We start from the raw sequence: 22,708 nt of genomic DNA on the forward strand, positions 1-22,708 counted from the left end.
TGATTTGAATTTTTCTATTTTTGTACTCTCTGTAGCAAGAAATAATTTTTTTTCCGCTACCAATTCCACAACAACACTTTTCAGCTTTCATATGTACTGGGAAAGAAAGGAAAAACAGAGCTGCAAAAATGAATAAATTTTTACTTGGACGCTTGCAAACGAGACTTCGCTCACATATTGTAGCTCTCTATTCGTAGTGATCAGCTTAAACCTTGTTTATGATACAGCAAATTGTAGCTCTCTACAAAGGCTTCTACTTCAGACCAGGTCTTGTTATTCCTCAAATTAGTTTTCTCTCCCGGATATATAATGCTCATCAATGTTTTCGGTGGAGGGTCATGTCACCAGTAATCTCCGCACGAACAGGCACCGTTTTTGAAATGGTGAAACCGTTGCATGTCTCGTACTACAATTTCCCGTCCGGTCACAAGGGAAATGTACTTTGTAGCATTGTGACAGTCAGCACAAACCCGCAGGTTCTTTCTTACGTGAATAGTTGTACCTGCAGTTGTATTCAGCAATCCAAAAGATATAGCCAGCTTCTCACTGTGGGTACTCAGCAGTTGCTCCTTAACATCATTTTCCACACCGAGGACTAAATTCGTGTCAGGAACATAACCAGCTTCTTTGATGTGGCATATCAGCTTCTCAAGAAACGCATAAATCTTCTTGGAATCGGGATGGGCTGTGCTTCCAGAGAAGAAGCTATGCACCTCGTTCTTTATCTCCACCATACTGCAGCCAGGAGTTTTGCGCAGACCCTGTCTCAACATTGAAACTCTCACTTGTCCCACTTTTTCCCACATTGAAGCTGCACGATATATGTTTGCAAGAAGCACATGATACCCACCATCATCCGGGTTCAACTCAAACAATCTCTCTGCTGCTTTCTCAGCGAAATTCACATTTTTATGAATCTGGCAAGCACCTAACATGGCACCATATACATTTACAGCCGGCTTAACGGGCATCTGCATAATAAAGTCCCATGCTTCATTCAACCGTCCAGCTCGACCTAAAAGATCGACCATGGCTCCATAGTGGTCCATTGACAGTTCTATGCTGTAGTTTTCCTTCATCATATAGAAGCACTTGAGTCCTGCCTCCACCAAACCCGAGTGGCTGCAAGCAGAGATGACAGAAAGAAATGTGACACCATTTGGTTTGATGGTGCCTTTTTGCATTTCTTCAAACAACTCCAGAGCAGCTTTCCCAAATCCATGTGTCCCGTATCCATCAATCATAGCATTCCATGTTGTCACATGACGCTCACTCATCATGTCAAAAATCAATCTTGCAATCATAATAGCACCACATTTCGCATACATGTCGACTAGAGCCGTTGTGACAAACACGTTCTTATCCAGACAACTTCGCATAACCACCCCATGAATCCACTTCGCATGATGTGTAATTGACAGCTCTGCGATAGCAGTTATCACACTCACATAAGTAAATGTGTCTGGTTTCACTGTCCGAGACCGCATCTGGCTGAAGTAATTCAAAGCATCGATGGGACGTCCATTCTGTGCAAATCCTAATATCATTGCATTCCAAGAGACAAGGGTTCTGCTCTGCAATTTCCCAAACATAGAAGCAGCAGTATCAACTTCCTTGCACTTGCAATACATGGAGATCAAAGAGTTCACTACAGAAACATTTCTATCAAGACCCAATTCAACAGATAACTTATGAATGAATCTTCCTCTCTCAAGGTCACCCAGGTCAGCACAAGCATGCAAAGCACCCATGACAGATACATCAGTGGGTTTGACTCCTTCGTCCAACATCTTTTGAAAAATTAACATTGCCTCTTTAGGATTCTCATTCTGCACATAGGCATCAATCATTGAATTCCATGAAACAACATTCCTTTCTAACATCCCATCAAAGAGCTGCCGAGCAGTTTCCAGAGATCCACATTTCGCATACATATCAACCAAAGCAGTGGAGATATTGACAAGAGAATCAAATCCCGACCGCATAGCATACCCATGAATCTCCTTGCCAACACTAATCAACCTCAAAGCAGAGACAGCAGGCAAAACAGAAACAATAGTGATAAAACTAGGCTTCAGATTCTCCTCACACATTGACTTAACCATTTCCAAAGCCATTCTCGCCATCCCATTCTGTGAATACCCAGCCACAATTGTATTCCAAGAAACCAAATCTCTCTCAGGCATTCTATCAAACACCTTGCGGGCCTCATTTACCTGCCTACACTTGGCATACATATTCTCAAGCCCAGTCATGGCAAACAAATCCAACGAGAACCCACTCTTCACCAACAACCCATGAATTTCCTTTCCAACCCTAAGCTCTGCTTCGTCTCCACAAACTTTGAGGAGATAAGTGAAGTTATACACAACAGGCTCTACATCATCATACCTCATCCGAACAAAAAATTGCAAAGCTTTATCCAAGTCTGAAACTTTAGCAAACCCTTTAAGCATGGTGTGATAAAGAACATTGAGTTTACTATCAATGGGTTCGAAAACACGAGCAGCCTCGTCGACACTGCCATAGCGACAGAACAAGCTGACAAGCTTTGTCTGGAAAAAATGCTCCTGATAAAGCCCATTTTTGAAGACGAGAGGAAGAATTTGACGAAGTTCTTTCAGAGAAGAACATCTCTCAAGAAGAAGAGCCGCTGGATGCTCATAGACATTAGCCGGAATGTAATTTCTCTCGGAGAGAAAGTGACGATGGCGAGACGGGGGATTAGGGATTTGAGGAACGGTAGAGAACTGCACCAATTGTGAGCTCATGCTTTTGTTCTGCAAAAATCAATCCTTTAGACAATTCCTTCTTCGAAGTATATACTTTATCCACAATGTCTGGACTTGATTGAATTGACAGTGACGTGAGCTTATTCCGGAGAAGAAGGTGAAGTGAGTCACTCTTCTCAGGTGAATTAAGACCAAGTCGTAATAGACGGGCCAACTTTGGTCAATCAAACCGTAGAAAGACCGCCATTAATAGAAAAATGATGAATCTTTTAGCTTGCATCATCATCTTAGAGGTAACAGTGCCACTTGACTTTGACATTTCTAACAATATTTGGACTTTTCTCTTGAGAATTTAATCATCACCACAACATTACAGAATCACTTAACGTAACTCAAGACCCTACCATTGTTAATTGTTACATTCAATGCTGAGATCTTTGCTATTAATAGATCGGTTGTGTTTGTGTTGTTTCAGGACATATTAAGAACACAAAAGCTAGCTACACCAAATTGGGACTGTTCTTGAGAAGCTGGTACTGAAGCTATGAGACTTCATGAGAGCTCGAGTCCTTTTGTTTGTATTCTTGTACTGTCTTGCTTCTTCTTGAGCGTGTCTCTGGCTCAGGAAAGAGCTTTCTTTTCTGGCAAGCTCAATGATTCCGAGACGATTGTCTCTAGCTTTCGGACATTCAGGTTCGGTTTCTTCAGCCCTGTTAATTCCACAAGTCGATATGCTGGTATATGGTATAACAGTGTTTCTGTACAAACTGTGATATGGGTTGCTAACAAAGATAAGCCGATCAATGATTCCTCTGGAGTTATTTCGGTTTCTCAAGATGGAAATCTTGTAGTTACGGATGGACAGAGGCGTGTTCTATGGTCAACTAACGTCTCTACTCAAGCCAGTGCCAATTCTACTGTCGCTGAGCTTCTTGATTCCGGGAATCTGGTGCTAAAAGAGGCGAGTAGTGACGCGTATCTTTGGGAGAGCTTCAAGTATCCTACTGATTCTTGGTTGCCAAATATGTTGGTTGGGACAAACGCAAGAATTGGAGGAGGAAACGTCACGATAACTTCTTGGAAATCCCCTTCGGATCCTTCGCCTGGGAGCTACACTGCTGCACTCGTTCTTGCTGCATATCCAGAGCTCTTCATTATGAACAATAATAATAATAACAGTACGGTGTGGCGAAGTGGCCCGTGGAATGGCCAGATGTTTAATGGTTTACCAGATGTTTATGCGGGTGTTTTTCTTTATAGATTCATAGTTAATGATGACACCAATGGATCTGTCACCATGTCATATGCTAATGATTCAACCTTGAGATACTTCTACATGGATTATAGAGGATCTGTGATCCGAAGAGATTGGAGTGAGACTAGGAGAAACTGGACGGTCGGGTTACAAGTTCCAGCAACCGAGTGTGACAACTACAGGCGATGTGGCGAATTCGCTACTTGCAATCCACGGAAAAACCCGCTTTGTTCTTGCATTAGAGGGTTTAGGCCAAGGAACCTAATAGAGTGGAACAATGGAAACTGGAGTGGTGGATGCACAAGAAGGGTTCCTTTGCAGTGTGAAAGACAGAACAATAATGGGAGTGCTGATGGGTTTTTGAGGCTGCGGCGAATGAAACTGCCTGACTTTGCAAGAAGATCCGAAGCAAGCGAACCAGAATGCTTAAGGACTTGTTTGCAGACATGTTCTTGTATAGCTGCTGCTCATGGCTTAGGATATGGCTGCATGATTTGGAATGGAAGCTTAGTTGATTCGCAGGAGTTGTCTGCTAGTGGATTGGATCTTTATATCCGTCTTGCACATTCAGAAATCAGTAAGTATTATTCCACAACATCTCTCACATTCTTACTTTAATGATTGCAGTTATATTAATTCTGCTATTTCTTGCCAAATCTCAAATAGAAACAAAGGATAAGCGACCAATTTTGATCGGTACAATATTGGCAGGCGGTATTTTTGTTGTGGCAGCTTGTGTTCTTCTGGCACGACGAATTGTCATGAAGAAAAGAGGTCAGACTTTAATAAAATTATGTTTACTTCTTATAACCGTTGGAATTTTTAATTTTAGTAAAACCTTGCATCCGGTCTCAGCGAAAAAGAAAGGAAGAGATGCAGAGCAGATTTTTGAGAGAGTGGAAGCCTTAGCTGGTGGTAATAAAGGAAAGTTGAAAGAGCTACCATTGTTTGAGTTTCAAGTGCTAGCAGCAGCAACTAATAATTTCTCGCTGAGAAATAAGCTTGGACAAGGTGGCTTTGGTCCTGTTTACAAAGTAAGTATGACTTTTAAAGGTTATAGCAATAAGTCTTTCTATTGGGAATCAGGTGTGTATCATATTGACTTTTTTTTGTTGCAGGGGAAGTTGCAAGAGGGGCAAGAGATTGCTGTGAAGAGGCTGTCACGAGCATCAGGACAAGGGCTTGAGGAGCTTGTTAACGAAGTGGTTGTAATTTCTAAGTTGCAGCATCGGAATCTGGTGAAATTACTTGGTTGTTGCATTGCAGGAGAAGAGAGGATGTTAGTCTATGAGTTCATGCCCAAGAAAAGCTTAGACTATTATCTCTTTGGTAATTTATTACTATCTTTGTTCTTAAACTCTGTTTCAATGTTATCACCATGTCAACTAACAGAAGCTAATGTGTTGTTCAGACTCAAGGAGGGCAAAACTTCTTGATTGGAAGACCCGGTTTAACATAATCAATGGAATATGTAGAGGTCTTCTGTACCTTCACAGAGATTCTAGGCTGAGAATCATTCACAGAGACCTGAAAGCTAGTAACATCTTGTTAGATGAGAATCTGATTCCGAAAATATCTGATTTCGGGTTGGCCAGAATTTTTCCAGGGAATGAAGATGAAGCAAATACCAGAAGGGTCGTTGGAACATAGTAAGTAACTCCATTCAACCATATGTTACATCTTTTTTTCCATTAAGATAGTCCTAAAACAGAGAAAATGTATCGTGCAGTGGCTATATGGCACCTGAATATGCAATGGGAGGACTGTTTTCAGAGAAATCTGACGTTTTCAGCTTAGGAGTGATACTCTTAGAGATTATCAGTGGAAGAAGAAACTCAAATTCGACTCTTTTAGCTTATGTGAGTCTACCTTAACTCTACTAAGTTTCTTAACTCTCTTGAATTTTTCTCAAGCCCTAAGAGCTCCTCTGTTTTATAGGTATGGTCAATCTGGAACGAAGGGGAGATTAATAGTCTGGTAGATCCTGAGATCTTTGACCTACTCTTTGAGAAAGAAATACACAAATGCATTCACATTGGGCTTTTGTGTGTGCAAGAAGCTGCTAACGATAGGCCAAGTGTTTCTACAGTGTGTTCGATGCTCAGCAGCGAGATTGCAGATATTCCAGAACCAAAACAGCCTGCTTTTATATCAAGGAACAATGTTCCAGAAGCTGAGTCCTCTGAGAACAGTGACCTTAAAGACTCTATCAACAATGTCACCATCACCGATGTTACAGGACGTTAGAACCTGCAGAAACCAAAATGTATGTGTAATTCGCAAAACTCTTTAAGCATTACAAGAGATTATATCATCTATCTATATAGATAGTAATGTCTCATACATCTAGTAATGTAAAAGAAATTATGTTTATATAACAAATCAAGAAACTCTTATGCTTTTGCTAATCCTTGTAGATGCAAGAACCAGCTTCTTTTCTGAACATTTCCACTTGACTTGACTTTTCACTATATCAATATTTGACTTTTCTTTTGAGAATTTAATTCTCACCACACCATCAGCTACCAATGTTTAATGCTACATTCAATTCTGAGATCTTGCTACTTAGTTCTTGTTGAGTTTGGTCTTTTTAGGAAAGGATATTACAAAGCAAAAGCTATATCTAAAATTGAGTAGTTTTTCGTCTTGAGAGGCTGGGACTAAAAGATATGAGACTTCATGAGAGCTTGAGTCCTATTGTTCATGTTCTTTCACTGTCTTGCTTCTTTTTAAGCGTCTCTCTAGCTCATGAAAGAGCTTTATTTTCTGGCACGCTCAATGATTCCGAGACGATAGTCTCCAGCTTCCGAACGTTCAGGTTCGGTTTCTTCAGCCCTGTTAATTCCACCAACCGATATGCTGGTATATGGTATAACAGCATTCCTGTACAAACTGTGATATGGGTTGCTAACAAAGATACGCCGATCAATGACTCCTCTGGAGTGATTTCAATATCTGAAGATGGAAATCTGGTAGTTACTGATGGTCAGAGGCGTGTTTTGTGGTCAACTAACGTTTCTACTCGAGCCAGTGCCAATTCTACTGTCGCTGAGCTTTTGGAGTCCGGGAACCTCGTGCTAAAAGATGCCAATACCGATGCATATCTTTGGGAGAGCTTCAAGTATCCTACTGATTCTTGGTTGCCAAATATGTTGGTTGGGACAAACGCAAGAACCGGAGGAGGAAACATCACAATAACTTCTTGGACAAACCCTTCGGATCCTTCGCCGGGGAGCTACACTGCTGCACTCGTTCTTGCTCCATATCCAGAGCTTTTTATTTTCAACAATAATGACAACAATGCTACGGTGTGGCGCAGTGGCCCTTGGAACGGACTGATGTTTAACGGTTTACCAGATGTATATCCGGGGCTCTTTCTTTATAGATTTAAAGTTAATGATGACACCAATGGTTCAGCCACCATGTCATATGCTAATGATTCAACTTTGAGACACCTCTACTTGGATTATAGAGGATTTGCTATCCGGAGAGATTGGAGTGAGGCTAGGAGAAACTGGACGTTAGGGTCACAAGTTCCGGCAACCGAGTGTGACATTTACAGCCGATGTGGTCAATACACTACCTGCAATCCTCGGAAAAACCCGCATTGTTCTTGCATTAAAGGGTTTAGGCCAAGGAACCTTATAGAGTGGAACAATGGAAACTGGAGTGGTGGATGCATAAGAAAGCTCCCTTTGCAGTGTGAAAGACAGAACAATAAGGGGAGTGCTGATAGGTTTTTGAAGCTGCAGCGAATGAAAATGCCTGACTTTGCAAGAAGATCCGAAGCCAGCGAACCAGAATGCTTTATGACTTGTTTGCAGTCATGTTCTTGTATAGCTTTTGCTCATGGATTAGGATATGGCTGCATGATTTGGAATAGAAGCTTAGTTGATTCACAAGTGTTGTCTGCTAGTGGAATGGATCTTTCTATCCGTCTTGCACATTCAGAATTCAGTTAAGTATTATTCCAAACCTTTTCTCATAATCATACTTAAGTGATTGCAGTTTCACTAATTATGCTATTTCTTGCCAACTCTCTATTAGAAACACAGGACAGGCGACCTATTTTGATCGGTACATCATTGGCAGGAGGCATTTTTGTTGTGGCGACTTGTGTCCTTCTGGCACGACGTATTGTCATGAAGAAAAGAGGTCAGAGTTATACTAAATTATCTTTGCTTCTTCTAACCATTGGAGTTTTTAGTTTTAATAATACCTTGGATTCGGTCTCAGCTAAAAAGAAAGGAACAGATGCAGAGCAAATTTTTAAGAGAGTAGAAGCTTTAGCTGGTGGTAGTAGAGAAAAGTTGAAAGAGCTACCTTTGTTTGAGTTTCAAGTGTTAGCTACTGCAACCGATAACTTCTCTCTTAGCAATAAGCTCGGACAAGGCGGTTTTGGTCCGGTTTACAAGGTAAGTATGACTGGTAAAGGGTTATGGCAACAAGCCAACAAGAATTTATGTTTGACATATTTTTGTTGCAGGGGATGTTGCTAGAAGGTCAAGAGATTGCTGTGAAGAGACTGTCACAAGCATCAGGACAAGGGCTTGAGGAACTTGTCACTGAAGTGGTTGTGATTTCTAAGTTGCAACATCGAAATCTGGTGAAATTATTTGGTTGCTGCATTGCAGGGGAAGAAAGGATGTTAGTCTATGAGTTCATGCCCAAGAAAAGCTTAGACTTTTATATATTTGGTAACTTATCACTCTTTTTTGTTTTCAAACTCTGGTGCAGTGTTATCATCAGGTCAATTAACAGAAGCTAATTTGTTGTTCAGATCCAAGGGAAGCAAAACTTCTTGACTGGAACACGCGGTTTGAAATAATCAATGGAATATGTAGAGGTCTCCTGTACCTTCACAGAGATTCTAGGCTGAGAATCATTCACAGAGATCTGAAAGCAAGCAACATCTTGCTAGATGAGAATCTGATTCCGAAAATATCTGATTTTGGGTTGGCCAGGATATTCCCGGGGAATGAAGATGAAGCAAACACCAGAAGGGTCGTTGGAACATAGTATGTAACTCCATTCAACCATATGTTTACATCTTTTTTTTCCATTAAGAGTCCTAAAACCGAGAAAATAAATGTATCGTGCAGTGGCTATATGGCACCTGAATATGCAATGGGAGGACTGTTTTCAGAGAAATCTGATGTTTTCAGCTTAGGAGTGATACTCTTAGAGATTATCAGTGGAAGAAGAAACTCACATTCAACTCTTTTGGCTCATGTGAGTCTACTTTAACTCGTAAAGTTTCTTAACTCTCTTGAGATTGTCATCAAGCCATCAAAGCTTCTATGTTTCATAGGTGTGGTCAATCTGGAACGAAGGGGAGATTAATGGTATGGTAGATCCTGAGATTTTTGACCAACTTTTTGAGAAAGAAATACGAAAATGCGTTCACATTGCGCTTTTGTGTGTGCAAGACGCTGCTAATGATAGGCCAAGTGTTTCTACAGTGTGTATGATGCTTAGCAGTGAGGTTGCAGACATTCCAGAACCGAAACAGCCTGCTTTTATGCCTAGAAACGTTGGTTTAGAAGCTGAGTTCTCTGAGAGCATTGCTCTTAAAGCCTCTATCAACAATGTCACCATCACTGATGTCTCAGGACGTTAAAACCTGCAGAAATACAAATGTATGTGTAATTCGTGAAACTCTTAAGCATTGCCAGAGAATAACATATCATGTATCCATATAGATATGGTTATTTCTTATCCAACTAGTAATGTACAAGAAATTATTTTCATATGACAAATTTCCCACTGTACGAAATCAAATATAGCAAACAAGAATCATCATTTCTTAAAAGAAAAATCTCTTAAGCTTTTGCTAGTCCTTATAGGAGGAAGTTCCACAGATGCAAGAACAGGTTCTGAGCTTTCATGCGCAAGAGAATGATGTGTGGAAGTTTCAGCTTCTTGGTGTTGAGACTCAGGATCCCAAAATTGGTGTTCATGATGACCATGACCAGAGTATCTAGGAGAAGGAGAACTTGGGTAATTTTCAACGCTCCGGTTATTGAAATTGTGAAGGAGATGGATTGGAGATGAGCCATGTGTTGGTGTGGTTGGACGGCTAGAGAAAGGTGTGTTGGATCCCGAGTGTCTTCCGTGTTTCGTCTCGTTCTTTGCAGTGTGATGCCACTTCTTTAATGCCGTGGCTACTCTATCGTTGAATACTGTTGGCTTCATTTTACTACCCATCTGCACACAATTTTCATTCAACACAATGTAAAAAAAACTAAAGATCATATAACCAAAATCTGGCATCCATGTAACACTAATGTTTTCTAGTACCTGAGTAACAAGTGCATAGAGTGGAAGAGTCACATAGCTGCAAAGTATCTGCACAACAGCTCTGCAAGATTTATAAAAAGGGGGATTATACTTTTTCAGTTAAAGGACAAATTCTCAGAAGAATCAATAGTCAAGATAATGTTAGCTTACCCAACTACAAGTCTAATGACCACATCTGCAGTGCTTTCATGGAAACAATTATTGAGATTGAATTCATACTGCAAATACAGAAAATTTATGACATAACAATTAGTATAGCCCGTAACAGCGATGTTTTCAAAGAAAATGAAATGGCTCGCTTACCGTACTCCAGGCAAAGAATGCAAGTTGAAATGCATTCTGCAAAGATAAGAAAATTTATTCTACCGTTAGGAGAAAAAACCCGAAAAAGATCGAAAAAACGAGCGGTGAAGGATACAAGTATTGTACCGTAAAAAGGACCAAGTGAATAAGGAAAAGAATGAAGCGTGGCTTGCCAAACCAGAAGAGGTCATCACCAGGCTGAACCACTGGGGCGCCTCTCACCACATCACCTTTCTCTTGGATTCTTAGACCCAATTTTGTTATTATGACTTCAAGCTTTGTTCCAACTATTAGAATTACCTGCAGTTATATATTTTCACTCTGTTACAAAACTGGCGGCAAAAAGACAAAATCGGTTCAAGAGTTTGTTTGTACTTACGACTAGTGGAATGAATGGTAACCAGAGGTAAGAACGTAATCCTGTTTCAAAAGAAAACCGATGTCACTTTTGTGCGACTATTGATGCAGCTAAAATGTAGTTTTTGCGAGTAAGCAATGAACGTTACCATATGAATTGGTCAAGAGGAATAGCACAGCGACAAACCAGATAACCGGACTGCATAAAGTTGGCAGAGATTTAAGATAAAATATCCAAATTGGCTTTGCTCAGACTTTATAAAGCAATCATTATTAGATCCAAACCTGATTTCAACAACGGTTTTGAAGTCTTTCTCTAATGATCTCTGAATATACTTGCGGAAATCGAATCTTGATTCGTTACCGGGAGCAAAATGCGCCTGAAATATGTAGAATGTTAGATCATTGTCTTTGAGAGATACATGTTATAATGAACAATAGATAAAAAGAATAAATTCCATACCATGATGAAACCATGTCTTAGTGCTAAGTAATCAACTTTGGTGACAGATCCAAAGAACTGTCTAAAAAAACAAACAATCCATAGTGTGACTCTCGTCTTGCTCCAGAAATTGAGATGTCTTCTCCCAAAAGATGTGTCCCTCGCAAACCTGAACCTCTCAGGATCTGCATAACAAGACTAATTCATTCCCATTCAGGTCTTTAAGTTTCGTCGAATACTCACATATTTACATACCGTTGGAATACTGATACTCTATTGTCTTTGTCTCTTCCTCCCACGACTTCCACGTCCTCATCTGCAATACTCAAGAAAACAAGTATAAAAATCTTTTGCATACACTCTTTTTCTCGCCTTAACAACTGCGTAAGTCACAAGAAATGTTAGTTACCTTGATCTTTCCGAAAGCATAAGTAACAATGCAGTAAACAACATGAACAACCGCGAGCACGAAGATGAATATATGCAGCTGGTGGATTCCATAAGCAGATACAAAAGCCACTTTCCCCTGAGTAAATCCATCAATAGAAATCAAAATTCCATCGGTTTAACAAGCAGAGAATGATTTTTATATAGAGAGAGAAGGGAGATTATTAGTTACCTTCTCTGCACATTTGTCATAGCCTTTGGTGGCTAAACTTCTTCTATGGATATAAGATTCAGCTAACTCAAGAAGAAGTCTTCGACCGGGTTTATCTCCATCTCCATCATCTTTCTTTCCGGCGTCTTTCTTGCCGTATTTTTTAGCTTCTTCAGCAGCACTGCAAGGGTGCATTGTTGACGCAACTTTCTGGGAGATGCAGATATTTGAGATTGGTGTTTGTCCAATTGTGAGTAGTAGTGATATGAATCCCAACAGCATAAGCTCTGAATGAAGTTACGTAGAAAACAAAATCAGGAGCTTGTTAATGGATGAAGTTAAGTAGAAAAAGATAAGAAGCTTGTTGATAATGGATCAAGTTAAGTAGAAAAAGATAGTTACCTGCTTTGACCTTTTCAAGAGCTTCAAAAAGAGCCTGCTTGTGCTTCTTTTTAAACCACTGTTTAAGGCACAAAAAAAGGAATGATCAGATATTTTCGTTATTCTCACAGATTTAGTAGTGTTGATAGTGATAGGAGAAGAACTAAACAAATCCAAAAAAACAGAGCAGTAATTAAAGAAACAGAGCAGAAAGCAGAGCAAGAAACAGGGGAATCTTGAAATAAGGAGAAATATAAAGAGACTTACGGTTCCAATTTTGTGAATAGAATGTTCGAGGACAATCGAAATAAAGAGTAAGACAAAGCAAACAACAGCAACTGCCCACGTAGAGGTCTCCTCTAAAGTCCGCTCTTTTACTTGATCTGCCATTAGAGCTTAATCCTAAGAAAAAACCCCAAATAAGATTCTTCTAATTCCAGACCAGAGATCTTGTCTTTTTATATATAAATATAGAAACACACGAAGAGAAAGAGAGACACAGTCAGAGTTTCGTGTTCTTCTTTTGATCTAACTTCTCTCTATATTGAATTAGTACGCTACGCAATTTTGAATCTGGTCATAATATAGAGCAGACGAAAGAGGGAAGAAGAAGAAGAAGATAAGACCCGCAACGAGAGACTGTAAACTAAAGAAGGCGTTATTCGAGAAAGCTTCAACGTTTTGACTTTTCTTGTTGTTCCTCTCATGTGACGAGTGACGACGACTCCTCAATTATCAGCATAACCATTATTCTTTTTGGTCTACTTTATTTTGCTTTTTATTGGGTCAATCATCGGTGTTTTGTTTCTATTTTAAATCTATAACATTTTGGTTTCAGCTCGTTAGATTTTCAGAATAAAATAAAGCAAATTTTGAATTTTTTGATTCATTAGTCGTTTATTTTTGTTGGTATAATACTCCCATTTTGTGTACTTTGGAAGCCACTAGAGATTGTATAAGTATAAATAAGAATAACATTACTATAATGGGATCTTTCGTTGGAAAGTTCGTCATTTTGTTTTGTCTATTCCCAACTTGTTTGTTATATCTAAATAATATGCTCGTAGATACCAAGATTCAAGATATAACCATGCTCCTTTTTTTAATTTAAATTTTTACCAAAATGTAAATTTTCTATATATAAAAAAAGATATATTAATTGCTACTTGAAATTTATACAAGAAATTTCACCCATAATTGCTACTTGAAATTTGAAAATGATATTTTCCACCACCACCAATGACTGATTAAAAAATAAACTGATTTCTAACACACCTTACCACCCAAAACCTAATAAAAACTTTAAACTGTACCTCTATTTCTAACACACCCAATTAAAAGTGACTGATAAGTTGTCAAAACATTATTTTGAAAGATACATTGATGATGTGATTGTTTTTTTCTACAAAAATTTCAGTTTCGAAGTTTACCCATTAACGTGTTTTTTTTTTTTTGTTTTTTTTTTCTTGTTAATATCCTATATTTTATTAAATTTTCTTACTATCAACTGTACAAAAGTTTTATCATCCATTATACTATCTATAATGGAATTGTAATTTTATTACACTTAGATGTAACTAGAATTGTAAATATATTATTGTAGCAAACATTTGACTATTAAATTAATTACGTAACCTGGTTTTTATTTTGCCTTTTAATGAAATTATAAAAATTGTATAGTTTGAAAAATATGATACTATGACTATTTCTTATATCTTAAAATATTATTGTCAGATAAAAGAGTTTGGGATTTTTTGATAAGTTGTACTCTACAAAATATTCGAAAACAGCCTGTACAGTTGAACAGAGGCATGCAGCAATGATTAATAATTAATAGTTAGATAATTAGAATGTTAAGTGGAAAATTGTTGTATTTAGCTGACTTTCCAGTTTCCAATAGCCATCGCCCATCGAATGTTTATTTAATCAACATTCTTTAAAATAATGAGAGTGTTTTGCTTACTTGGCACGTGATTAAAGACTACTGACAGAAAAAAACAAGATTAAACATCTAACAGAAATAACATCTTTAAACTATGATTGCAAGTAGATATATATATATATATATATATATATATATATCAGAATAGTTGAAGAAATTACTGAAGAATCAATCAATATACACAAACAAAATTATAGTTTTTCTCCTTCGACAATATACGTTTAGAATTTAAACTAAACGAGATCCATATATACATTTTTTTTAATTTATATTTACTTTGATTGCATATGAGATTGATTGTACATGTACATATATGTTTATGATTATTAGTTAAAACTGATCGTGCATGTACATATATAAACTATGGAGAGTGGATTATAAGATTGTAAAAACTCAAATCTTTCTCTATAATATTTAACACGTGTTCATATTTATGACTGACACAATTGGACACAACTTAAGTTCAAAGAGTCAACAAATAACAATGCATGCTGAGGCATACATATATGTAAAAAAAAAAAAAATCGCAAAAAAAACAGATATGTAAATTATACATTATTGTTAATTGACAAACCAAGTTGCAAACTGCAACTAATCACATAGAGTTTAAAAATGTGATAATTAACGGAACGCTTAAGATGGACATGTAATTATATATTAATGAACTGAATCAAACAAAAACTAAAAACATTTATTGCTTATGTGGTTGATGAGATATTTGTTTTAAGCAACATGATCAAATGAGAATGTGAAGACGTGTTAGTCACATATGAATATGATTTATAAAAGAATCTAAGACGACATAAATGACTAGATGGTGGAAATAATGTGAGGCATCTTAATTTCCTTTTCATGCATCTTAATTTCCATATAATCCATAAAAAATGTATCTTATATGGTATTTTTCTCAATGAACGTTTTGTCCAATGGGCTAGAGACAAATATATCCTCCACTCTTTATAACGGAACGGGCTAACAATAAAAAAACGAAAGGAAAATTTGACGTCATCTTTTCTATTGTCACAAGAAAGACATCATATTTTCTATCGTTTTGTAGCATGTTACGTTTCAGATTGTTTTAGACTTTGTTTCTTAACTTGTCCTAATAGTTTACTCTAATTGTGTGAGTCTTTTACGAGTTTTACACGTACTTATAATATTTTTTAGTCAAGATTTCTATATTATATTTTCAAAGTTATGACCTAAAACTATCATTTTCGCTATATTAAATAAAGAAAATCACATTTCAGCTAACTACCTAAAGGACCTTATGAGGTTTATTCTTTCTTTTTTTAAGAAGACCCGATCAATATAATCAACTTTCTCACGACGACTTTCCAAAATATCATTGAAGTCAACCTTCACTGAAGCAACTAACCATATGCATCGTCCAGTTCAAGATTCTGCAATGCGATTCAATCGTTACCACAACTTAAGATCGAAACCGGACATTAGAACCCCTTTGTTACTTCGTCGTACATTCGTCAACTATATCCTTACCTTTGGTATCCTTCGCCTTTGATACAATGATACCAAAAGAAAAGAAGAAATAATCAGAAATAATCAATTGTTCTGGTTTTAGGTTGACCAAACTCTTTAACCGAAATAATCAGAAATTCGAAAATAACCGAAACGAACCGACGTAAGAAACCGGATCGTCCAATTCCAGATTTTGAAACCAAAATCCAAACACATAAACCCTAAAACATTTTCGCATCTTCTCTATTCAAATCCTCTTATCATCGATAGAAATGATCATCACTGGGTTCGAAATTTTCTAGAATCTTCAAGCTTTCCTTACCAGTTTCTGATTAAAAGATGGACCCAATTGCTTCGGTGTTGGAGAAAGTGAAGAGCTTTACGAAATCGAGCCAGGATTTAGTCTCCCGCCATTTCGGCTTCCATGAGAATCCTTCTCGCCTGAATCCGGTATCGTTATCCATCCCCTTTACTCATTTTGTTCTTAAAATCAACTTTTTGTTTGAAATGTGATGTTGAATTTGAGTTTCTGCATTGTTGGTTTTGGGAATTATGTTGCAGATTGATATCTTGAAGCGATTACAAAGAGAAACATTCTCGGATTTGATGAAACTTAGAGAAAGACAAGAGAAAGTAGAGCGGATCATTTCCTCGCAGAAATTATCGAAAGGAGGTCCCTTTCAAGAGACTAGCACTCATGTGAGAGGTGAAGTTGATGTGCTTGGAGCTATATTGCTGATGGGAAACACTGACGAGGAAAGTTTCAATGGACTCAACAAAGAAGGAGTGAGACCGGGATTGCTTTCAAGGTTTGTGTTTGAAACGAGTCTTAGGGAGACAGATAGGCTTGTGGCTGAGCTTGTTGCTGGATACAATGGGGCAGGAAGTCACAGGGATTTTTTAGGAGGAGAGTTGTCTTTAGCCAAAGTCTTCTACAAGGCAGATATTAATGATTGGTTCTCTGCTATTGCTATTCCTGTTGGCGCGCATTTCAGAGACATTGAGGCTTCTACTGTGTCTTCTTACCAGGTATCCACCAATCGTTGCAGATTTCTGTTTCTATATTTGTTGTGTTTCTCATAAATAATCGTTATTGATAAAACTACAAATACAACTACCTTCGTCTTGCAGGGAATGAGTCTCACAGAAGTTTCTGAACTTGGACCACCTCTTTTAAGCCAACATAATGGGAGCGCCATAGGGTTAACATTCAGAAAGTCAAATATCACAGCTTCACTGGCTCAGTCTATGTCAAACGTTGAAGTTGAACAGGGTTTGACTGCACCGAATCGTTGTTTCAGAACATTTGGGCAAGTAACCTGCCACATTCTCAGAAGTTTAAAGCTATCTCTATTGGGCTGTCACCAAGTTTTAACATCATCTAGCAATCTCCATTCTGTTGGAGCCATTACAGTTCCAGTAAGTTTCCTAAGGCGCCATACTGCTACGGAGCCTGAACCATCAGCACCGCCTCTGGAGATGAGTAGAAACATGAATCATGTGTCGTCCAGTTCCATTGCTTTGAAGTTAGACTCTCTAATGGACGAGTCTACAAAACTTGGGGGATGGATTGAAATTCAGAACTCAAGAGAAAAGCAAGTGAAATGGTCAGTGTCTATTACAGACAACCCAGAGGATGAAGTGGGCTGGGGCATGAGCGTTGGGGGAGTTGTTGATGGTTCAAGAAATCATGATCAGTTTCAGGTGGAATCATATCTGAAATTCAACATAGGCGATAGGTTTAGATTAAGTCCATGTCTTGTTTATCACACAAACAGTGACGGAAGAACCATAGGTCTTATGCTAAAGTCTCACTGGTCGCTGTGATCTCAAGTTTACTCATTACTTGTACATTGATGGTTCGAATTACCACTGACTGCAGTTTTGAGATTTTTGTGTCTAATGCAATTTATTTGTCTGAAAATATTTAATGTAGCTGCCATTTTTGTGCCTTGAAGATAAAAGTTTATTGTCTATCATCGCTTAGAAAAATCTTTGTTGTCTTGTTAGTAATTGTTTCCATCTGTGTTGGAATAGTACACTAATTTGCTTTTTTTTTTATTGTAATGGTAACAAATGTCGTAATGCTTATTTATGCTTAGGGAGAAGTAGAATAACTGAAGATTGATCTATGATTAGTATGTCTTGATTGCAACGTAACATAGGTTGTGGCATTTTAAAGATTATTTGAAAGAATTCTTCTTAAACAAGATGTGACTGTACAACAGTTTGATTGATGTTGTCATGTTGAGAGCTACGTTGTGACCCTCTGTCTCATGAACATACAAATTCTCTAGACTTTTCATCTGTCGAAGTCAATGACCTTTTTCTCAGGTCTCATTTGATACAACAAAGTCCTATGCAGAACGCAATGGCAATATGAAAAAAAAAAAAAGAGAGGTAATTTTGTTCTCCATTTCCCTTTTATTTTTGCTCAAAGATTTGGCGTTTTGAGTCAATTAGACTTTCTAATAATACTAGTTTCGGCTTCTGTCGTTTTAGATGTCATTACTCATCAGTCATCATTGTGATTTGTGAATTGTGTGGCTTTCATTGGTAAGTAAAAAACTTAGAACGTCCATACAAAAAAATAACATGTTACCAATATAAAACAAATTAGGCTTCACATAACAATTGTATCAAGGGCAATATCCCCACCTAATTTCTCTATTCAATTTTTTGTCACCATCTAATAATTCTTTAAAAATTGCAAATTTTGGCCTCGTGGCACATTGTCTCGTATTTGCATGCAAAGTCAAAAGTATGTGTTGTTCGATAGAGACCACATCCTTTTTTAATACAAGATAAATTTGTTTGGTAAAAACCTTTCTCATAGTTTAAAAAAAAACTTTCTATTCCGTTTCAACTGAACAGAAATCGAATCTTTTGTACACTTCGTTTAGGCATTTCATGTGATACATTGTGTGCTTGCCTCAACAAATTCCAAATTAGCTACCCACAAAAAGATTTGCGACCTAATCCAATCTAGAACGGCATGACATAAACAAATTCAACTCAAATTCCTCAAACTTTAACGACGGCAAAACACCAAGTGGGCTGTGAAACACGCGTTCGTTTGTATCACCAAGAATGAGAACAGAAAAAAGTAATATTTGTTTTCAAATGCTATAATCTGCAAATAAAACAAGTGTACTCGAAATGTATAAACAATGACCCCATTGAAATCGCACTAAGGCAAGTAGTCCTCTCGCTTTCAATCGTTTCCTCTGCATTTAAAGAAAAGTCAAGATTGGTGGTTTATTCCACTCTCACTGCTAATTGGTGGGCTATTCAATGAATCCACCTAATAACATTATTACTCACACCAAAAACAAATCTTCGTTGAAACATAAAACTTTTACATCATTTTCTAAGTCAAGTCTTCTCATAGAGACAGAAAAAGACTACTAATTTACCTCTCGTGTAGGAAAACAAAGCAAAACTGGAGTCATTCTCTGTTTCAAAGAGTTATGGTGGTTTCAGTGACCATACGTCGTCGTTTTGTTCTTCTTCTACTTGCATGCACTTGTTTGTTGTCTCGGAGACTCTGTTTTGGTGAGGACAGAATCACTTTCTCAAGTCCTATCAAAGACTCAGAGTCAGAGACCCTTCTATGCAAAAGTGGTATTTTCAGGTTTGGTTTCTTCACTCCTGTTAATTCCACTACTCGGTTACGTTATGTTGGGATTTGGTACGAAAAGATTCCAATCCAAACTGTGGTTTGGGTTGCTAACAAAGACTCTCCCATCAACGACACTTCCGGTGTTATCTCGATCTATCAAGATGGAAATCTCGCGGTTACCGATGGTCGAAATCGCCTTGTATGGTCGACGAATGTCTCAGTACCAGTAGCTCCAAATGCTACTTGGGTTCAGCTTATGGATTCTGGGAATCTTATGTTACAAGACAACAGAAACAATGGTGAGATTCTTTGGGAGAGTTTCAAGCATCCTTATGATTCTTTCATGCCAAGAATGACTCTTGGCACCGACGGTAGAACTGGAGGTAACCTAAAGCTTACTTCTTGGACAAGCCACGATGATCCTTCAACAGGAAACTACACAGCTGGTATTGCTCCTTTCACGTTTCCTGAGCTTCTTATCTGGAAGAACAATGTCCCAACGTGGCGTAGCGGACCGTGGAACGGTCAGGTTTTCATCGGTTTACCGAATATGGATTCACTTCTGTTTCTTGATGGGTTTAATCTTAACAGTGATAATCAAGGAACGATCTCAATGTCTTATGCTAATGATTCGTTCATGTATCACTTTAACTTGGATCCTGAAGGAATTATTTATCAGAAAGATTGGAGTACTTCTATGAGAACTTGGAGGATAGGTGTAAAGTTTCCATACACAGACTGTGATGCATACGGTAGATGTGGTCGATTCGGGAGCTGCCATGCCGGGGAAAACCCGCCTTGTAAATGTGTTAAAGGGTTTGTTCCAAAGAATAACACAGAGTGGAATGGTGGTAATTGGAGTAATGGATGTATGAGAAAAGCTCCATTGCAGTGTGAAAGACAGAGAAATGTAAGTAATGGTGGTGGTGGAGGAAAAGCAGATGGTTTTTTGAAACTGCAGAAGATGAAAGTACCAATCTCTGCGGAACGGTCTGAAGCTAGTGAACAAGTTTGTCCTAAAGTATGCTTAGATAACTGTTCTTGCACAGCTTATGCATATGATAGAGGAATTGGATGCATGCTTTGGAGTGGTGATTTAGTTGATATGCAATCATTTTTGGGAAGTGGCATTGATCTTTTTATTCGTGTTGCTCATTCAGAACTCAGTGAGTGAAATATATCTAGTAGTTCTCACTTTGTTTCCTTCTCCATTTTTGTTTTCTTCACTGACTTAAGTTTTTACTTACCAACTTTTTGTAGAAACACATAGCAATCTAGCAGTTATGATCGCAGCACCTGTGATAGGCGTTATGTTAATTGCTGCGGTCTGCGTTCTTTTAGCATGCCGGAAATACAAAAAGCGTCCAGGTTAGAGTTTTGTTTATTCATGAATGTTAGATTCTGATTGTTTCTTTTATCATAATTGTTTTGCTTCATTGATCATTACCTTAGCAGCTCCAGCGAAAGATAGAAGTGCAGAGCTAATGTTTAAGAGAATGGAAGCACTTACAAGTGATAATGAGTCTGCTTCTAACCAAATCAAGCTCAAGGAGCTTCCACTCTTTGAGTTTCAAGTGTTAGCTACATCAACTGATAGCTTCTCTCTAAGAAACAAGCTCGGGCAAGGCGGGTTTGGTCCTGTTTACAAGGTAAAATCATAACAAAAGAAGTTTTCTGGAGGGAGATATGTGTACAAATTATCTCAGACTAAGTGATTGGTAATCTTTTTTTTTAGGGAAAATTACCTGAAGGACAAGAAATTGCAGTGAAGAGGCTCTCACGGAAATCAGGTCAAGGACTAGAGGAACTTATGAACGAAGTGGTTGTGATATCTAAGTTGCAACATCGGAATCTAGTGAAGTTACTTGGATGTTGTATTGAAGGTGAAGAAAGAATGTTAGTATATGAATATATGCCAAAGAAAAGCTTGGATGCATATCTTTTTGGTAAACTTATCACCTCTAACTCTCTTTTTAACTCTGTTTATACCGTTTGGCTCGGGATGATTATTGAGAAGGCTAATGTTTTTGCTAACTTTTCTCAGACCCAATGAAGCAAAAGATTCTTGATTGGAAGACTCGGTTCAACATAATGGAAGGAATTTGCAGAGGTCTTTTGTACCTTCACAGAGATTCAAGACTAAAGATCATACACAGAGATTTAAAAGCCAGCAACATTTTGTTAGATGAGAATCTAAACCCCAAGATATCTGATTTTGGACTTGCAAGAATTTTCCGAGCGAATGAAGATGAAGCTAACACAAGAAGGGTTGTTGGAACATAGTAAGTATCCATTCCAAAATACACAACAAACATTACGAAATTCGGTTTTATTCAAATATTGTTATTGCAGCGGCTATATGTCACCGGAGTATGCAATGGAAGGTTTCTTTTCAGAAAAATCAGATGTTTTCAGCTTGGGGGTTATATTTCTCGAGATCATAAGTGGGAGAAGAAACTCTAGTTCTCACAAGGAAGAGAATAATCTCAACCTTTTGGCTTATGTAAGTGTTACAAAGCAGTGTTTTTAGTAACTTATGGTTAATCAAGATTCGAAACTTACCTTAAAGACTTGGTTTTTACAGGCTTGGAAGCTGTGGAACGACGGTGAGGCTGCTTCTCTAGCAGATCCAGCCGTCTTTGATAAGTGTTTCGAGAAAGAGATAGAGAAATGTGTTCATATTGGACTGTTATGTGTGCAAGAAGTTGCAAACGATAGACCAAATGTTTCAAACGTGATATGGATGCTAACTACCGAGAACATGAGCCTCGCCGATCCGAAGCAGCCAGCGTTTATAGTAAGAAGAGGAGCTTCTGAGGCTGAATCTTCTGACCAGAGTAGTCAAAAGGTATCTATCAATGATGTGAGCCTCACAGCTGTAACAGGACGTTAACCTCACCACCACGCCAATCTCAGTCTGTTTATATACATAATAGTATGTAATATACACGTTTTGAGAAACTCCTATGTTTACAAATTTTGTTATCTGCGTCTGTGCAATGGTTAGATTACTGAAATAAGAACAGAGAAGTTATTTTCAGGTTTATGAACTTTGTTGAAACTTGACCTATTCTTACATATAATCAGATTTTTGGAATTAACTAACCTGGATGAAGAAACTGAACCTGAAGAAAACAGGACAAGAACAAAAATCCGTTGTTCTTGAGAAAAAGCCACAGCACATAGGTTTTGTCTTGAGAAGAAAGAATTAAAACACAATTATTGGTTTTGTGTATTGGTTGCTTTGCTATAAGTATATGTATATTGGAACAAACTTGGATAGGGGATAAGAAAATA

General features: G+C 37.9%; 6 protein-coding genes across 11 annotated transcripts; 4 read left to right on the forward strand and 2 right to left on the reverse strand.

The window, feature by feature from the left end:
• Positions 1-55: 55 nt before the first annotated feature.
• CRR22 (Pentatricopeptide repeat (PPR) superfamily protein) lies at positions 56-2,976 on the reverse strand. Its single transcript, NM_101002.2, has one exon. The coding sequence runs from the start codon at positions 2,769-2,771 to the stop codon at positions 342-344; it is 2,430 nt and encodes an 809-aa protein (NP_172596.1). The 5' UTR covers positions 2,772-2,976; the 3' UTR covers positions 56-341.
• Positions 2,977-3,130: 154 nt separating this feature from the next.
• On the forward strand, positions 3,131-6,395 carry AT1G11300 (G-type lectin S-receptor-like Serine/Threonine-kinase). Of its 2 annotated transcripts, none has more exons than NM_101003.3 (7): positions 3,131-4,564; positions 4,654-4,761; positions 4,843-5,021; positions 5,106-5,316; positions 5,399-5,636; positions 5,717-5,846; positions 5,926-6,395. In NM_101003.3, exons 1-7 carry the CDS (start codon positions 3,277-3,279, stop codon positions 6,232-6,234), a joined length of 2,463 nt encoding a protein of 820 aa, NP_172597.3. In that variant the 5' UTR covers positions 3,131-3,276; the 3' UTR covers positions 6,235-6,395. The 2 variants fall into 2 exon arrangements, with proteins under 2 accessions (NP_172597.3, NP_001321939.1); NM_001331975.1 differs by having other exon boundaries at positions 3,208-4,564; positions 4,699-4,761.
• Positions 6,396-6,554: 159 nt separating this feature from the next.
• AT1G11303 (G-type lectin S-receptor-like Serine/Threonine-kinase) lies at positions 6,555-9,739 on the forward strand. Its single transcript, NM_001331976.1, has 7 exons — positions 6,555-7,944; positions 8,035-8,142; positions 8,224-8,402; positions 8,474-8,684; positions 8,768-9,005; positions 9,090-9,219; positions 9,299-9,739. Exons 1-7 carry the CDS (start codon positions 6,657-6,659, stop codon positions 9,605-9,607), a joined length of 2,463 nt encoding a protein of 820 aa, NP_001321940.1. The 5' UTR covers positions 6,555-6,656; the 3' UTR covers positions 9,608-9,739.
• MLO2 (Seven transmembrane MLO family protein) lies at positions 9,388-13,121 on the reverse strand. 3 transcript variants are annotated; one of them, NM_101004.4, is made up of 14 exons: positions 12,636-13,121; positions 12,390-12,447; positions 12,009-12,274; positions 11,799-11,915; positions 11,645-11,705; positions 11,411-11,574; positions 11,233-11,327; positions 11,097-11,146; positions 10,970-11,010; positions 10,717-10,890; positions 10,591-10,626; positions 10,438-10,505; positions 10,288-10,348; positions 9,388-10,194 (listed from the first exon to the last, which is right to left on the reverse strand). In NM_101004.4, the coding sequence occupies exons 1-14, from the start codon at positions 12,756-12,758 to the stop codon at positions 9,787-9,789; spliced, it is 1,722 nt and encodes a 573-aa protein (NP_172598.1). In that variant the 5' UTR covers positions 12,759-13,121; the 3' UTR covers positions 9,388-9,786. The 3 variants fall into 3 exon arrangements, with proteins under 3 accessions (NP_172598.1, NP_001320358.1, NP_001117268.1); NM_001331977.1 differs by lacking the exon at positions 12,636-13,121 and having other exon boundaries at positions 9,582-10,194; positions 12,390-12,583; NM_001123796.1 differs by having other exon boundaries at positions 9,658-10,194; positions 10,288-10,505; positions 12,636-13,073.
• Positions 13,122-15,709: 2,588 nt separating this feature from the next.
• On the forward strand, positions 15,710-17,828 carry AT1G11320 (GDSL esterase/lipase). Its single transcript, NM_101005.4, has 3 exons — positions 15,710-16,239; positions 16,351-16,818; positions 16,921-17,828. The coding sequence occupies exons 1-3, from the start codon at positions 16,129-16,131 to the stop codon at positions 17,614-17,616; spliced, it is 1,275 nt and encodes a 424-aa protein (NP_172599.1). The 5' UTR covers positions 15,710-16,128; the 3' UTR covers positions 17,617-17,828.
• Positions 17,829-18,682: 854 nt separating this feature from the next.
• On the forward strand, positions 18,683-22,697 carry AT1G11330 (S-locus lectin protein kinase family protein). 3 transcript variants are annotated; one of them, NM_001198033.2, is made up of 7 exons: positions 18,683-20,577; positions 20,672-20,779; positions 20,867-21,060; positions 21,147-21,357; positions 21,456-21,693; positions 21,764-21,914; positions 21,996-22,697. In NM_001198033.2, the coding sequence occupies exons 1-7, from the start codon at positions 19,260-19,262 to the stop codon at positions 22,302-22,304; spliced, it is 2,529 nt and encodes an 842-aa protein (NP_001184962.1). In that variant the 5' UTR covers positions 18,683-19,259; the 3' UTR covers positions 22,305-22,697. The 3 variants fall into 3 exon arrangements, with proteins under 3 accessions (NP_001184962.1, NP_001320487.1, NP_172600.1); NM_101006.2 differs by having other exon boundaries at positions 19,109-20,577; positions 20,873-21,060; positions 21,996-22,495; NM_001331978.1 differs by having other exon boundaries at positions 21,764-22,697.
• The last annotated feature ends 11 nt before the right edge of the window (positions 22,698-22,708 follow it).

This window comes from Arabidopsis thaliana (genome assembly GCF_000001735.4).
Source record: "Arabidopsis thaliana chromosome 1 sequence".
NCBI classification, from domain to species: Eukaryota; Viridiplantae; Streptophyta; class Magnoliopsida; order Brassicales; family Brassicaceae; genus Arabidopsis; species Arabidopsis thaliana.

Bases quoted from the DNA above. Each gene is read 5' to 3' on its own strand.
- AT1G11330 (NM_001198033.2), top strand. From the start codon at position 19,260: ATGGTGGTTTCAGTGACCATACGTCGTCGTTTTGTTCTTCTTCTACTT. The intron at 21,061-21,146 runs GTAAAATCATAA...CTTTTTTTTTAG, and splicing joins GGTTTGGTCCTGTTTACAAG to GGAAAATTACCTGAAGGACA. The intron at 21,694-21,763 runs GTAAGTATCCAT...TTGTTATTGCAG, and splicing joins AGAAGGGTTGTTGGAACATA to CGGCTATATGTCACCGGAGT.
- AT1G11303 (NM_001331976.1), top strand. From the start codon at position 6,657: ATGAGACTTCATGAGAGCTTGAGTCCTATTGTTCATGTTCTTTCACTG. The intron at 8,685-8,767 runs GTAACTTATCAC...TTTGTTGTTCAG, and splicing joins CTTAGACTTTTATATATTTG to ATCCAAGGGAAGCAAAACTT. The intron at 9,220-9,298 runs GTGAGTCTACTT...TATGTTTCATAG, and splicing joins ATTCAACTCTTTTGGCTCAT to GTGTGGTCAATCTGGAACGA.
- AT1G11300 (NM_101003.3), top strand. From the start codon at position 3,277: ATGAGACTTCATGAGAGCTCGAGTCCTTTTGTTTGTATTCTTGTACTG. The intron at 4,762-4,842 runs GTCAGACTTTAA...ATCCGGTCTCAG, and splicing joins AATTGTCATGAAGAAAAGAG to CGAAAAAGAAAGGAAGAGAT. The intron at 5,317-5,398 runs GTAATTTATTAC...TGTGTTGTTCAG, and splicing joins CTTAGACTATTATCTCTTTG to ACTCAAGGAGGGCAAAACTT.
- MLO2 (NM_101004.4), bottom strand. From the start codon at position 12,758: ATGGCAGATCAAGTAAAAGAGCGGACTTTAGAGGAGACCTCTACGTGG. The intron at 11,916-12,008 runs GTAACTAATAAT...GGATTTACTCAG, and splicing joins ATGACAAATGTGCAGAGAAG to GGGAAAGTGGCTTTTGTATC. The intron at 10,349-10,437 runs GTAAGCTAACAT...TAAATCTTGCAG, and splicing joins GTCATTAGACTTGTAGTTGG to AGCTGTTGTGCAGATACTTT.
- AT1G11320 (NM_101005.4), top strand. From the start codon at position 16,129: ATGGACCCAATTGCTTCGGTGTTGGAGAAAGTGAAGAGCTTTACGAAA. The intron at 16,240-16,350 runs GTATCGTTATCC...ATTATGTTGCAG, and splicing joins ATCCTTCTCGCCTGAATCCG to ATTGATATCTTGAAGCGATT. The intron at 16,819-16,920 runs GTATCCACCAAT...TTCGTCTTGCAG, and splicing joins CTACTGTGTCTTCTTACCAG to GGAATGAGTCTCACAGAAGT.
- CRR22 (NM_101002.2), bottom strand. From the start codon at position 2,771: ATGAGCTCACAATTGGTGCAGTTCTCTACCGTTCCTCAAATCCCTAAT.